The sequence below is a fragment of the Lissotriton helveticus genome, chromosome 10 (genome assembly GCF_964261635.1).
Source record: "Lissotriton helveticus chromosome 10, aLisHel1.1, whole genome shotgun sequence".
NCBI classification, from domain to species: Eukaryota; Metazoa; Chordata; class Amphibia; order Caudata; family Salamandridae; genus Lissotriton; species Lissotriton helveticus.
In genome coordinates, this window is record NC_136071.1 from 262,166,735 (window position 1) to 262,181,727 (window position 14,993).

The 14,993-nt window shown below is 41.5% G+C and overlaps 1 protein-coding gene across 2 annotated transcripts in view; it reads right to left on the bottom strand.

The window, feature by feature from the left end:
• Nucleotides 1-6,328: 6,328 nt before the first annotated feature.
• The window catches only part of CRHR2 (corticotropin releasing hormone receptor 2), a 1,496,074-nt gene continuing 1,487,409 nt past the window's right edge, over nt 6,329-14,993 (bottom strand). For both annotated transcript variants that reach the window (XM_078665281.1, XM_078665282.1), the window contains one exon: nt 6,329-7,372. In XM_078665281.1, the coding sequence (XP_078521407.1) occupies nt 7,232-7,372 (141 nt within the window). In that variant the 3' untranslated portion in view covers nt 6,329-7,231. The remainder of the gene's footprint in view (nt 7,373-14,993) is intronic.

Genomic DNA, 14,993 nt, shown 5'->3' on the forward strand with positions numbered 1-14,993 from the left:
TTCAATTCCATATACATTGTGAAATCACAAATTTACCCGAACTCCGAATTGGCCAAATAACAGCTATTATTTGGCCAATTTGGTGAATCGAAATCCTGCTTTTTTATCCTGTTTAACAAAAGGAAACTGTTAGGAAATGATAAAAATTAATACCTTTGGTTTGTATTTTAAAATAATTCAATTTAAAATCTTTTTTAACTAAACAACCATGTAATGCGTAGCTGAATAGCCATCATCATGATAGCCATTGCAACTTCAGTTTACTGCATAGTTTTGGACCCAGCGATGCTGTTGAGTCAGACAATGCAGAGAGGATCACCAACACTCTTCACAAAGTGCAGGCTATTAGATATAGACACAGGCTTATTTACAAGCCCATTGCGCCACTGGTGCATCACTTTTCTTAACGCACCGGCGGCACAATGAGCTTGCCCATATTTACAAGACCACGTGAAGTCACCCTTTGTGACTTTTTATGGCCTAATAAATATGGGCCCCTTTCCTGTATTACTCTGCGTGAAAGGGGTGTTCCATGGGTGTTGCTGTGGGTGTTCCCAGATTTACAACATTCTGAAAGACTGGGTTCCAAAAGTATTTCTTCTTGTTTTTTTCTCTTTCTATGCATGCTGCAGAATGCATTCTGCAGCAAGCATAGAAAGAGGAACATACCACTAATGATTATTTTTGTGGAGGAAGGTGTCCCCTCCTGCACAAAAGCAATCCTCCCCGCAGCGCAGGCACCCTTGCAAATTGAGGCAAGGGGGCCTGCGCTGGCAAATTTCAGCCAATTTTGTGCCAGTGCAGAAGAAAACACTGGGGTGCATTGCATTGTTAATACGACACATCCCTGCGCTTTGAAAATCGCCCTGCCCGGCACAGCAAAATGGCTTGGGCCACCGCGCCACGTCATTTTCTTGTAGATGAGATCCACAGTGTTCATGGGATCCAGTCAAATATTAAGCAAAGCATGCTTTGCCTGCCTGGTGACCCCAGACTCTCTAAATAATTGTACTTGTGTCACACTTACACAAACTTCAGAGACCTTTTACAAAGGTTTCAATACATTCCATAGACCCTTAAGCATATTTTGCCTGTTCTTACCTGTTCTCCCCTACTTGACATGTTGGCACATGCAATCACAATAAATTAGTGGCGTGAGTGTGTGACAAGTGGAAAATAATAGCAGAAAATTGCCTCATAATCATTCTGCAGTAATATTCAAGGTATAGTAAAAGGACGGAAAAAGGACTGAGAAATAGGTTCAAATTTAGAGGCATATTTATCATTTTTTCATGCTACGCAACACAGCAAAAAATAGAAGGAGAGTTCAGCAATGCGCCACATCTATAAAGATATTTTACATTCCTGCTCTCTCCTTGCACCGGCACACTTTTGACTGCCTAGAGCCAATGTAGGCACCCTTGCATCAAGCTACACTGTTCCGCACAAAAACAATCTTTTGGGTCTTTTTTTCCCATTTTATGTGTGCTGCAGAATGGGAAAAATTAGGAGAAATAAAGATACTTCTTCTCCTTAAACCTCCTCTGAGGAGATGTAGCATTTTGACGCATTGCCAGGTCTACCACTCTTGATAAATCTCAGAATGTGCCAAAATCCATGGGTGGATGCATTGGAACACTCATGCTCAACTCAGGTAACGCCTCCCTGGGGCAAAGTATCACAAGGCAGGGACTTGCACTGCCTTGCATTACTTCAGATTTATCTAGCCAAGCAGGACCATGCACGGTGGTCTTGCGTGGCTTGGTAGATATTATTCTAGGTTTCGTGCCACCCTGTTTTCCCTTTTGTGGCGCAAGGGCAACGCAAAACCTTTGATAAATTTGGCACTGAATGAATGCTGAGCCTAAATGTATGAGCCGTCAGCTATTCTATCTCCAAATTTGTTTTACATTCACCTTGTGTGAAATATCTGGAGAGCCAATCACAAGGCATTCTTTTTTTATGATTCAGCAAAGTTATACACAGAGTTTTGTTTTTAAGTATGGCTTTACAGTGAGCATGAAATGAAACGCAACCCACTCACACCACAGCAGAGAACACATTCCAGGGGCACAACTGATCTAGGAAACTGAAGGTTGAAAGGAATTGATGCTCTGTTGTTTGCAACGAGGAACAGCAACCACTTCTTCCCTAATTCTGGAATGAGATCCATGTAGGAAAAACTGAAAACAAACGTAACGGCACTAATCACACAATATGAATGTTGCTTACAAACGAGATAAATATTTCATGACCACTATGGTGCCAGTGATATTCACAAGCCTTTCAGAGCACTATATCAAGGGTATTTTAAAATAAAATATTTTCTCTAATAGTTGAAGTCATTCAAAGGATTAATTCCAATTATAAACTACAAAATAACAGTGCATAAACTGTTAATAGGTTTGTAAAGCACCCAAAAAGGGCAAGTATGTGCTGCCTTGGATCCAGGGGCAGCTAGTTAAACAAGCTGGCATTTAAGCCGCCCTAAAATTCGAACCATTAGTTTTAGAGCTAGAGCTAGAGAACAAACGTGTGCTATGCATTGTATATATATTCAATACCAGGGGATGGCAATTCTAGTAATTTTGGTACAACTGCTCATAGATCTGAAGAACGTTCACAAAATAGCAGAATTCTCAATTTGATATTATGGAGCTGGCATTTCTGTGTCTCTCTGTGCGTCCTTCTGCATTAAAACATAAACAAAAGCCTATGCGTGAGGTTGTCAGTGGCAAGTGTTTCAGGTCTGGGGTTACCGCGGTGTGATTTGTATGCTGACCTGCTCATATAATGTATGTTATTTGTGCCCCTAATAGCCTCTAGATTTGTTCTGCCAGAAGTTCGGGGAGTGGGCAGCTAAAATTGTTCACCTTCCCAAGCCAAATTCATGAAACAATTGATGTCTTACTCACGCCAGGAAACTGTGATGTTTGGGCAAAACTTCCACTGTCTTGTTTCATGTACAATGCCTTGACAGCAACCAGCATTTTAATTTTTCAGATGCCAACAGTGGCCAGAATTGGGAATTGTTTGCTTTTAGATTTTTGCGACCTTAATTTTACATTGAGCTCATATCTTCATGGGTTAGGATCTGGTTATGAGAGTTTGTGATATTTAAAGATATTGATTCAGAATCAGGCTACCATTATTCTTGATATTGCTCTAATCATGTCTTCGTATTTGATTGTTGTGCTATTAAGTATGTAGATAACATTTAGAAGAGTAGGCTCAGCTTCTTTCCCAAGGAAAATAAATGAATCCTCTTTCAATAAAATACATATTTAAAGAGAAACGTATTCATTGTCGAGTCAAAATAACATATTGTTATCGTACTGTGCTAGTCACACATCAATTTGGAGGGGTATTTCCTTCCTCAGGTGATCGAAGCACACTCGTGCCAAGTCTTCTTGGTTTTAGGCATAACTAAGACATGATTTTTGTTATTTTTAATAGACATACAAAAACATAAACACAATTTATTGTCTGAAAGTCCCTTTGATTATGGTCTTAAGTGATGCGGGTGAGCACTCTCATACCACCCATTAGATGGCACTGAGTACCAGGCATTGTGCTGAAGAGAGGGTCCCCTACCCATATTAAAATGATGTGGAACATGCTATGTATAGAGGACATGAGAAGCATAAAAGCTGAATACTTGGTCTTAAAAAGTGGATTAGGAGCATTGATATGGCTCTAACCATTAGAACAAGTAATAGGTGAAAGGACCAGCAACAGGGAATCTACCCTATATTTTGTGCTGCAAAAACATGCAAGTATTCCAAAAACTTGATTCTTTTTGCAGAAACATTTTGATTAAATGTGAAGGAGTGATGCAAAAGTTTATGAAGTGGATAAAATGAATGAGGAAAAAAAGTAAAATCATCCGGGAAAGGAAGTAATTGGATTGCTCAGGCAAGAGATTATATTGGGTAATTTAGTAGCATATTTAGGGCCTAATTTCCGAGGTTTTTGTGCAGGGCAGTGCCACAAGGAATCTTGTTGCGCTGCCCTGAGTCAAAAGAAAAGGGCTGAAAGGCACTGTATCTCGGAGATATGGTGCCTTCCTGTCCTTTTCCTCTGTGCTGGAGCACAATGGGCTGCCATGAGCCAATGCAGGCACCCTTTCGCCATGGTGCAACGGTGTCTGCATTGTAGGCCTGATTGTGTAGTGCAGGAAGAGTCACCATTCTGCACAAAAACAATCACAAGAGGTGTTTTCCCATTTCTATGTGTGCTGCATTCAGCACACATAGAAAGAGGAAAAACTAGGAGAAATAAGGATATTTCTCCTCATTGTGCCTCCCTAATGCCACCCCTGGGGTGGTGTTTGAATTGGACACATTCCCAGGTTTACGATTCCTCATAAATCTGGGAAGGCTTCAGATTCCATGGGTGTTGCGTGGGAACACCCATAGCAACACCCATGGAACGCCCCTTTCACGCAGGGTTCTTCGTAAAAGAAGCACATATTTACAAGGTCATGAACTGCCACCCAAAGTGCCATTGCGTGGCACATTGCGCCACCAGAGCATTCAAAAAGTGACACTCTGGTGGCGCAAAGTTGCCCTTAGGGGCCTCGTAAACGAGGCCCATAGTGTCAACCAAGATTTTTAATGATGAAGGATATGGTGATGGTCATAATGCCACCCTACTTGCAGGCTTCTAAAATCTACTTTAATAGGTAGCCCACAGAATGTCAAAGCAGATAAAACAGTTAATTGGCTGCATTTTTATAATGAAGAAAAAGTAGCAGTAAAGCTTAACTTCCCTGGTGGGAATTTTTCATATCTTAAGACTTAAAATTTAATACCTGGGTTTTTGCATGGAAGGCAAAATTGGACAATGTTCTGTGCATTTGTAATCTGCTAAAAGCGTAATATTGCACTCCTATTTCTAGCTGTATTTTTAACCTATGATTCATATGTTTTTAACTGATGCTTTTTAACTTTTTAACAGTGTGATTTTGTATATAGTACTGACTCAATGAATTTGTATTTTCTCAAGCTGTAATACTGTCGCTTCTATATGAATGTAGTTTGCTTTTATGATTTTTAACTAAATCGAATAAAGTGGCTTTTGACTTGACTCATATCTTTTTCAGATTTAAAAATATACACAATAGAACTATCCCGAAGAATCTAACCTTTCCTACAGATTCTTCATTGTTTCTTCGCAAAACCTTTGCTTTAAAGCTCAATTTCAAGTGATAACTGGAGCCATAACTCAATAAAAGCAAGTGTTCAAATGCTTAGTGTTTTCATCATGCACTGCTGAACGTTGCGTGTACAATATGGCATATTCACAAAGGAATGTACAGTCGCAGAAGGATCAAACAAAGTAGGATTTTATGATACATAGGAGCCAAATCCATTCACTCTCACACATCAATACCCCAAAACACTATGAGGTTACATTTGACTGAATCCAAAGCAAAAGGTGGTGAGTGCGCTGATTACACTGTAAATGTAAATGTAAATGTGGGATACTTGTAAAGTGCACTGTTACTCTACCCGAGTGTCCTGGCGCTGTAGACCGCTGGGGAACCCGTCCTGTGGTTTGCCTTGTAAGTTTGTGAACACCCATGAACAATTCTGTGACCATTAATACATTTCCTTCTGATCCTTTTTCACCATGATATAGTTGCAGAGTTACACAAGTCATTGACTTCAGAAAATTCCTTTCCGTGGAGAGAAGAAGAGTGGAACACCCTCAAATTTCATGGGGGGTGTACTGGGAATGGTTCCTCCACGTGGGAAACATGTTGTACATGCAGAATGAAAGAACCGAGAAATGTAGCATTGTGCAGAGGTGATCCCTTTTGCCAGGGCGAAACTGTAATAAGCATACAATTACCACTGAAAGAAAAGCAAAATGCTAAAAGTCACATGACGTTTCCAGCAATACAACTGGAAAGCCACAAGGAGACAGTTTTCCAGATATACTAAAGGGAAGTTTTGTTAAATCCCTCAAGTCATACATCTACACTCATATATAGAATTATGTGTGTGTATGCCTGTAGATTTACAAGTTTTCTTTGGGAATCATGTTCTGTACTTTCCTATGAAAGATCCAGTCCCATCAGAATCCAGTATGAAGCAGAGGGAAACATGTGGCTGCTGCTTCATCATTACCTTGGCAGAGGATGGAATTCCCCTTCGGGCACCTTTGCTATCTATATATTCAAGTGTCCTTGATATTCTGGCTTGATGGGTACAGCAGGATTTATAACCGAGTTCTTTCTTTCATCAGTCCACCTAAGGCATCGCATAATCACATTACTTTGTGAGTTGTATGTGATCGCATAAAGTATGAGGAAGAATAACTGTACTGTTTGATGTCAATTTTAATAAAATTGTGGCTGGCATCTCATTAAATCTAGCTCTAAGACAGATACCCACCGTCTGCACTTCTTTTCAAATTGTTAGTTGTCCTCAGGCATCTAAACAATAAAGTGAAGGAATACCAGCCTCATTTGGGTCCCAACATGCAAGACTGCAAAGCACGCAAAAAGTCATGTCTGAAAAGAAGATGTAGGTTTTTGAATTTTGGTGCTTACAACTTCATAGATTTTTTTGCATTGATAGTTAACTCACAAATATTAGTTATTCACACTTATAAAAATACTCATATATAGATATTAAGAACACGCCCCATTAACAAATATAAATGCAAAAGGGAAAAACTGGCCTTGTGGCGATGGGACATGTCAGCACACATTCCTGCAAGGTTGAATGAAGATTGTTTACTTTAATACATTAGCAATAATTTAAAATTTCCTGCCATTTAACCAGACAAAAGCAATGAAAGCATCAAAGAGAACTGCAGGGTCATATAAGAAAGAGGACATCCAAGGAAAGGGCTGAAGAGCTCCCTCTTTCAATCTACGGCCCACTGTCCTTTTTTTTTAAAAGCAACCAACAAAACTAAGAAATCATCAAAGCCACAACATGGAATGAATATAGGCAATGCGTAAAGAAGTAGACCTTCCATCACTGTTAAGAAAAATCAATATCTTCCTGAAATTTGGTTGGCTTGTGCTTGAGCAGTATTGAGGAATCCCACAGATTTGTGTCCTTTCAGCTCAATTCCCCTGCTCTGCATTCCTTTCACAGGCTGGCTCCCTGTGGAATAGCTTGGCTATGAATGGAACCACATCCACAAATACAGTCCAAAGGACAAAAAAGGGAGAGACGGAGAGAGGCCACGAGAGATAGCGGCAAGTCCCCGCTCAAACTGCTGCCGTCTGTTTTATGCTGTGAAAGCTGATTCTCGTGGGCGACGTTGGTATTGACATAGCCCTAGCCACGCGCACTCGGAGGGAGTGGTGATCTTGCCAGCGATGCCACCTCTTTCTTGCAGCAGAGCGGACCTGTTTCGGAAGAAGATAAGGAATATTTTAACGGGCAATTACTACTCTCCAGTCAATGTTCAACTTATCACCTGAAGCAGCTATATAAAGGGTATCAACCCAACATACGTCATCCTAAAAAATAGTATTACTGTAACTTACATTAATCTATGGTCAATATTGCTCATGCTAGCCAATTATCTTCATAAACATAATTTCGCTAAAAGTTTCAACATTCCATTAACATTTGGTCGAAGTACTCCTTGAGGACAAAAAGTGTCTTGCTGGTTTCTCACTTCACGTTGTTTAACTAAAGCGTGCACCATGTAAAGATGTTTTGCAAGATACAGACTGGATACTAGTTTAAGTCGAAAATATCGCCCAGTTAGTCATTTTCAACATCAAGCGATCTCTCTTAGGCAACAATGCATGATACAAAGTTTCAAGAAATCCTGTGAATGTCTTCAAAATGCAAAGCTCAGAAAAGTCACAAATGTTACCCAAGTATTTGCATTACATATTGGCTAGGTTTCATTCCTACCCAACTTCCACCTTTGCCAGTTGAATCCAACCAATCCTTTTGAACACATCACGAGCAGACACGTTCAGCCCGATTCACAAAGGTAAACTGAGAGAAAGGTCTAACTTTCCGACTTTTGGTATTCACAAAGGGTATTTACAAGTAGTAAAGTTAGACTTTTGTCTCAGTTAACCCCTTCCCTGCTGGGCACATTCCCCCGCTGTGCTGGGGGGAGGGGGGGTGCGCACAGCGCCCCCTTGCTCAGCTCGTCATGCAGCACAGTGCTCGTGTGCTCATGATGAGCTGGGCTCGTCATGACCACACCTGTTTCTTTAGAACGATCACACAGCAGGGGAATTCGCCCAGCGTGCGAGCATTCTAAAGGTCATGACGAGCTCAGCTCTCTGGCTACATAAATATCTCACAAATCTTAGCTGATACTAGCCTCTGACCTTTCTAATATGAAAAAGAGCTATATTCCAATAGAGTTCTGGTGGAACTAACTTATTAAAACATGTTTGTGGAAAATACAGTTCCTATCTTAACCCCTTGGCCGTGGGGCAAATTCTGCCGCAGTGCATACTCAGGACGGCTCCTGGCCGTCATAAATCATGGAGGGCGTGTGCTCATGACATCCGGGAGCCGTCAGATCTCCGCTCACTGATTAATTCTCCCGCACAGGTGGGGACTTTAACCGCACATGGGCGGAGCGGCAACATTATGACGGCTCCCGGCCGACATGAGCACACGTCTACTGTGACTCATGACGGCTGGGAGCCGTCATGAGCACCAAAGGTGTTAACTCCTTTGTTGTGAGTGTCGGCCATTCTGCACAACCTTCCCTGTGCACCTGTTGGCCTTTGTCCAACACTGGGGAGGGTTAGAAAGGGGCCTATGGAGCTTCCGGAGCAGCCTGAGCCTGAGCTGGCACACTGATGTCATTACAAACAAAAGTAAAAGTAAACTGAGTCGAACAGTTAATTTCACTTTCACTGAATCAGTGCTTGGGTAGATATCTCAGCCTCCGGAGCACTGATTCTTATGGGAGAGGTTTAGTTGGAAAGAGAATAATCTCCTCTTTCCAGTAGATCCCTGCTTGGGGAGGGCCACACAAGAGCTATCCCCAAGCAGAGATCAACCCAGTACCACCAGAGATGGGGAAGTAGCCCCTTGGGCAAGGGCTTGTGCTCCCTTGGCAATTATTTCTGATGCAGTCTCTCTGCTCCTTTGGGGTGCAGATGGGGGCAATTGCCAAGAAAGCCTACCAGGCACCTGGCATGTATTTTTTAGCCCAGAATGGCATGCCCCTGCCCCACCCTTAAAAAAGGTGAAAGTCTTTCTGCCCCTCTTGGGGGAGAGATTGGGGCAATTGCCCCTGATCTGCCCTCCCACGGCGACAGAAAGCCCACTAGGCACCAGGGATTTGTTTTTCATATACAAATAAAGGGGCAAGGGCTGCCCAGAATGAGAATGCCCATGCCCCCACCCCTAATAAAAGGGAAATAGTCTTTCTGCCTCCTCGGGGGGGGGGCAGAAAACTCACTAGATACCAGGGATTTATCTTAAAATAAAAATAGAAGGATGAGGACTGCCCAGCGTGGACATGGTCAAGCCCCCAAACCTAGAAAAAGGGAAAACAGTCTTTCTGACCCCCATGGGGGGGGCAGTTGGAGGCAATTGCCCCTGATATTCCCCAGGGAGGTCAGAAAGCCCACTAGGTACCAGGAATATCTTTATAAAATAAAAATAGAAGGGTTGGGGTTGCCCAGAACAGTCCTGGCCATGGACAGTCTTTCTGCCCTTCCAGGAGGCATATGGGGGCAGTTGTCCTCAATCTGACCCCAGGAGGACAGGAAGGCCACTGAGCACCAAGGATTCTTTTATAAAATAAACATAGAGGTAGAGGGCATGGCCATAGCCATTCTGGGCAGACCCCACCCCTAACAAAGGGGAAACAACTATTTCTGCCCCCGGGGGGGGGTGGGTCTTCTGCTCAGGGAGGCAAAAATCCCACTAAATGACAGGGATTTAAAAAAACAATATATATATATATATATATATATATATATATATATATATATATATATATATATATATATAGGGGAGGAGCTGCCAACATAACTAAGGGGGCAACAACCTTTCTGCCTGTGGCACAAATTGGGGCAATTACCCCAATCTGTCCCCCAGGGGGCAGAAACCCACTGTATGGCAGCAATATGTATTTTCAATAAAATAATGAGGCGGGTCTTTCCCAATCCTAACATTAGGTCCCACCCTAACACCCAAAACCGCAACAGCCTTTCTGCTCCTTGGCGGTTTATTGCATCACATCTCAATGGCAAGCAAGAGAACATTGAATTCTTTTGGGTGTTTCTTTTACATATGGGCTGGGAGAGTTTGGTTAACTCCCACTATCATTCCACTTGCAATGGCGACGGGTGCACTTTTTTGGCTTGGGTAGGCTGCCCCCTAGAGAAACCTACCAGATCCAGAAAGTTCAGAAAATTCGACATCTGGGGGAGTCCAGGGAGGTGTGCTTTTCATGCATCCCACACCATTTTCTTACCCACCATGCCTTGCGAATCTCAAATGCTGAACAAAACCACACATTTCCCTCATATTTCTGTGAGGAAAATTTCAGGAATCTGCAGAGCGCCACACATTTCTACCACACAGCATTCTCCAAGTCTCTTAATAAAATGGTATCTCAATTCTGTGGGTGGGCAAAGAGACCTTGACACAAAAGGCCCTCAAGTGCTACGTGGAGAGATCACCAATAAGGGTAGCTTCAGGATTTGGGACCATGCTCAGCCGCCACCCATGGTAACCTGCCACAGACATTTTTGAAAATGCAGACAACTAGGGGATTCCAGGGTTGTGTGCCATGCATGAATCCCATAAGGTTTTCTTACCGACAGTGTCCTGCAAACCTGAAACCTTACCTGAAAACACACATTTTCCTTACATTTCTGTGGTGGAAACCTCCGGAATCCACAGGAATGCACCACAATTCCTGCAACCCAGCATTGCCCCACTTGTGCAGATCAAAATGCAGACCCACTGAAGTGGCTGGGCCTAGTGCCAGGAACAGGAATGGATCAAACCGAGGTCAATGGGAGTCCCCATGGAAGGGATCCCATTGACCTTGGTTTAATCCGTTCCTGTTGAGGGCAAAGGATTGTTTTTGATTCCTGTGGGTTCCGAAAGTTTTTATTACAGAAATGTAAGAAAATGCTTGATGTCAGTTAAAGGTTGCAGTTTACAGAGCATTGTGGGTAAAAATCTTCATGGACCACGTAAGTTACCCCACCCTGGAATCCGCCAGGTGTGTAGTTTTAAAAAAATGTGCAGGTTTGCTAGGTATCCCTATTGGCCCAGAATCCACAGCTACCCACTTTGCAAAAAACAGGTCAGTTTTGAGTGGAAAATGTGATGTATCCATATTGCGTTTTTGGGCCATTTCCTGTCATCAGCACTTGGCCTACTCACACAAGTGAGGTACAATTTTTATCGGAAAACTTAGAGGAATTATGGATGAGAGATGTTTGGGGCTCCCTTCAGAACCCATAACTTTATTCCACAGAAAAAGTTTGAGGTTCGCAAGAGATTCTGAGTAAAACAACCTGGTGGGTGCCGGCTGTGCTATGGCCCAAAATCCACAGCTACGTACTTCGAAAAAACAGGTCAGTTTAGAGTGGAAAAATGTGATGTATTCATGTTACATTTTGGACTATGTCCTGTTTCAGGCACTATGTCTACCAGCTAGAAAACAAAACAGCCATTTGTGACAATGTTTTCATATGTAACTATTTGCATCAATGGCCTATTCACAAAAGCAATGTACCATTACGTGCACTAGACCGTTTTGGTTGTGGGATATATAGGGTTTGTAGGTTTTCCAAGAAACCCAGGTACCCAGAACCAACAACTGACCAGCACTGTGCAATGGTTTTTCCTTGTGTACTTAGTATAGACTAATTCATATGGGGAAACATGTAGAGTGACAATGAGTATCAAGGTAACCTATATATTTCTGAAATGGGCACAATATATGGAATTTAGGAGCAGTGGTTATTTGTACATTTCGGAATTTGTTTGAAAATATGTGCAGGTATGTTTCTGATGCAGAGAGAAAACAGGTATGGGTTTGACACCATTAGTAACTTGAGGCTCGGAGAGTAGGGATGTCTTACATAAATACTTTGAACGTATACTATTGACTACTGATATATTGCCTATCTTCCCTCTTGCTGGTACCTTCTATGTGTGTAGGTATATGTATAAGAATATGATTGAAAGGCCAATAAACATATATTTCAAAATAAATAAATAAAGCAGTCGACTTGAGCAACAATAAAAGAATCAATCAACCAGTGGTATGACTCGATCTTTGTTTTATAAACCCAAATAATGCTATTTCTGGTTCTGGTTTCAGTGTTCGCTGTAAATTCTCATTAACAACGGAGAATACTCCCTCCCAAAACTGGGTTAAAGCTGGAAAAGTAAAAAAGATGTGTAGCCAGCCCCCCAACCCCGGTTGCTGACACCGAAAACACTTATCCTCCAACTCAGGGTACATTTTATGTAGGTTGGCAGGTATATAATAGGACATCCAACAGGATAAAAAAGCCATTAATTTAAAATTAGCAGTTCTTCATAGTTTATGGCCCAGGAATGAGATCTCTTGCCACTCTAATTCTGAAAACGTACATTGGGTTATTTGAAGAACGTTGTCTAGAAACCTCATTACCACTGGATTTCCCCGTTGGTTCCGTAATAACCTCTACCAGTTCCCAACACCCCTTAATTTGACTCTAAAAAAAGCTGGCAAAATAGAGTCCGAGGTACTCAATGGGAAACAGAATTCCTTCCCCAATTTCATGATCTGAAGAAAGCCCAGAAAATAGAAATTAGAGCTGGTCCACATCTGGCCTGAATCTCTTCCCATTTTATGGATCTTCCTGCGACCATAAAATTGCCTAGCTGCTTGAAACCTTTACTTTTCCAAAACCTTATCTGGCTATTTCTAATGTAAAGGCCCAAAGTTTTACACTCTATAAATTTAAAAAATTCATAACTCCTTGTACTCACCCTAGTATGGTAGAATAAACGTATTCTTGCGTCTAGCCCTTGTAGTGTCTTGTAGCGAGTCTTTTTCGGTAATTTTGCTTTTTTAATAAAGACTGAAGTGCACGTTTCTGCTTCCTGAAGCATCTTATCTATAAGAAAACTCTCCAGAGATTCCTTACCATCTAGCATTCAAACCAATATATCAAGCAGAGTTGCCTCATAGTAAGCCCAAAACTCTGGGAGTGCTAGACCCCCTTGTCTGAGATCTAGCTGGAGGACTGGAAATCTTACTCTTGACGCTTTTTTATTCCAGATAAATTGAAGGATCATAACATCTGACTGTTTGAAATATGTAGTGTTGACTTTAATAGACACATTTGCAAATAAAAATATCAATAATGGTAAGATGGCCTTTTTTAATAAGTGCTACTGTACCAATTATTGTGAGTGGTAGAAGGGTCCATCTATCTAATAGGTTTCTAATTTTTATAACCATAGCTAAGTAGTTCAACTTAAAAAGTTCCTCATAGCTCTTTGTTACATAGATCCCCAAATAACGAATTGGCGATGAAGATTGGGCTGGCTGTTGCAGAAAGTCTGGGAGATTTTGATTACTGGCATTAAGTAATATAACTTCCGTTTTATTATGATAAATTTTATAGCCTCCGATAGCTTCAAACTGGTAAATTCAGTTACTGTTGTGCTGATATTCTGCTCCTCTGGCCTGAGATAGAAAATAATGTAATCCGCAAATAATTTTAGATTTGGCATTCCTTCCAGAGGCGCATGAATCTGTGAGTTGGCTCTAATTTTAGCCGCTAGGAGTTCTATAAAGAAAGCAAATACACAAGGTGATAAGGGACATCCCTGGCAGGTTCCTCGCCTGTTAGGCACTTTTCCTGATATCTGCAAATTTATTATAAACTGCGCCTGAGCCCCTTCATATAGATTCGCCAGCATTTATGTAATATGGATTGGGAACCCGATCTTTTTAAGAATTAAAAAAAGAGTTTCCCAGTTTACTAGGTCGAATGCTTTTTCAGCATTAACTGTCATTATAAGAAGAGGTAGTTTATTTGAATTTAAAAAATCAAGCGCTTGGTCCATAAACCCAGTATTCGATGACAAATGTCTTTCAGAGACAAACACTGTCTGATCTGTATGGATAATCTCCTGCGCTATTGGAGAGAAACAATTTGCCCAAATCTTCATTAGGATTTTTTAGTCCGCATTCAACAGACTAATTGGCCTGTATGAGCTGAAGCTATAAGGGCATTTATCTTTTTTAACAAAACGTATTATTGTTGACTCTTTGAAGGTAGAAGGAACTTCCCCCCACTCTCACAAAATTGAATAACTCTAACAGGAACGGTGTTAATTCTTCTAGGAATACCTAATAAAATTCTGTAGGTAGGCTGTCGTTTCTAGAGGACTTGCCTCCTGGCATTGAAGCAAGGGCTTCCTTAATTTCTTTTGAGGCAATTTCCACGTAAACCTCAACTCCCTGATCCGTTGTCATGTATAGGAGATCAATGGTCCCCAGATATTGGCTTATAGCCTCATTAGGTACTGTAAACTCAGTTGCATAAAGCTTGTAGTAGTGCCTGAGAAATGCTTGTGCAATTTTTTCTTCATCTATATACAACACCCCGGTTTCTGGCTCTATCAATTTTGTAATTAGCATTTATTCCTGCTTTGCTTTACTTGCCCAGGCAAGACGTTTTCCCACTAACTGACTCTCGTATACCCGCTGTTGAAATGACCTGGAGCTGGCTATTTCCTCAAAAATAAAAAACTCCCTTAATTCCTGTTTTGTTAATTGCTGTTCCAATTCTTGGTGTTCTCCCTTGCGACTATCCCTCTGCTTTAAGGCTGCATCAATGGCATGTTGTAATTTAATTATTTGGTCCCTCCGCACCTTAGATTGTAATGCCGAGAAAGCAATCATCTGACCCCTTGCTGTAGCCTTAAACGCCCCCCAAATTGAGAAAAGGGTCGCCGTGCCCTCATTTTCCTGAAAAAATACCTTGATCCATTCCTTCATCTCTTCTA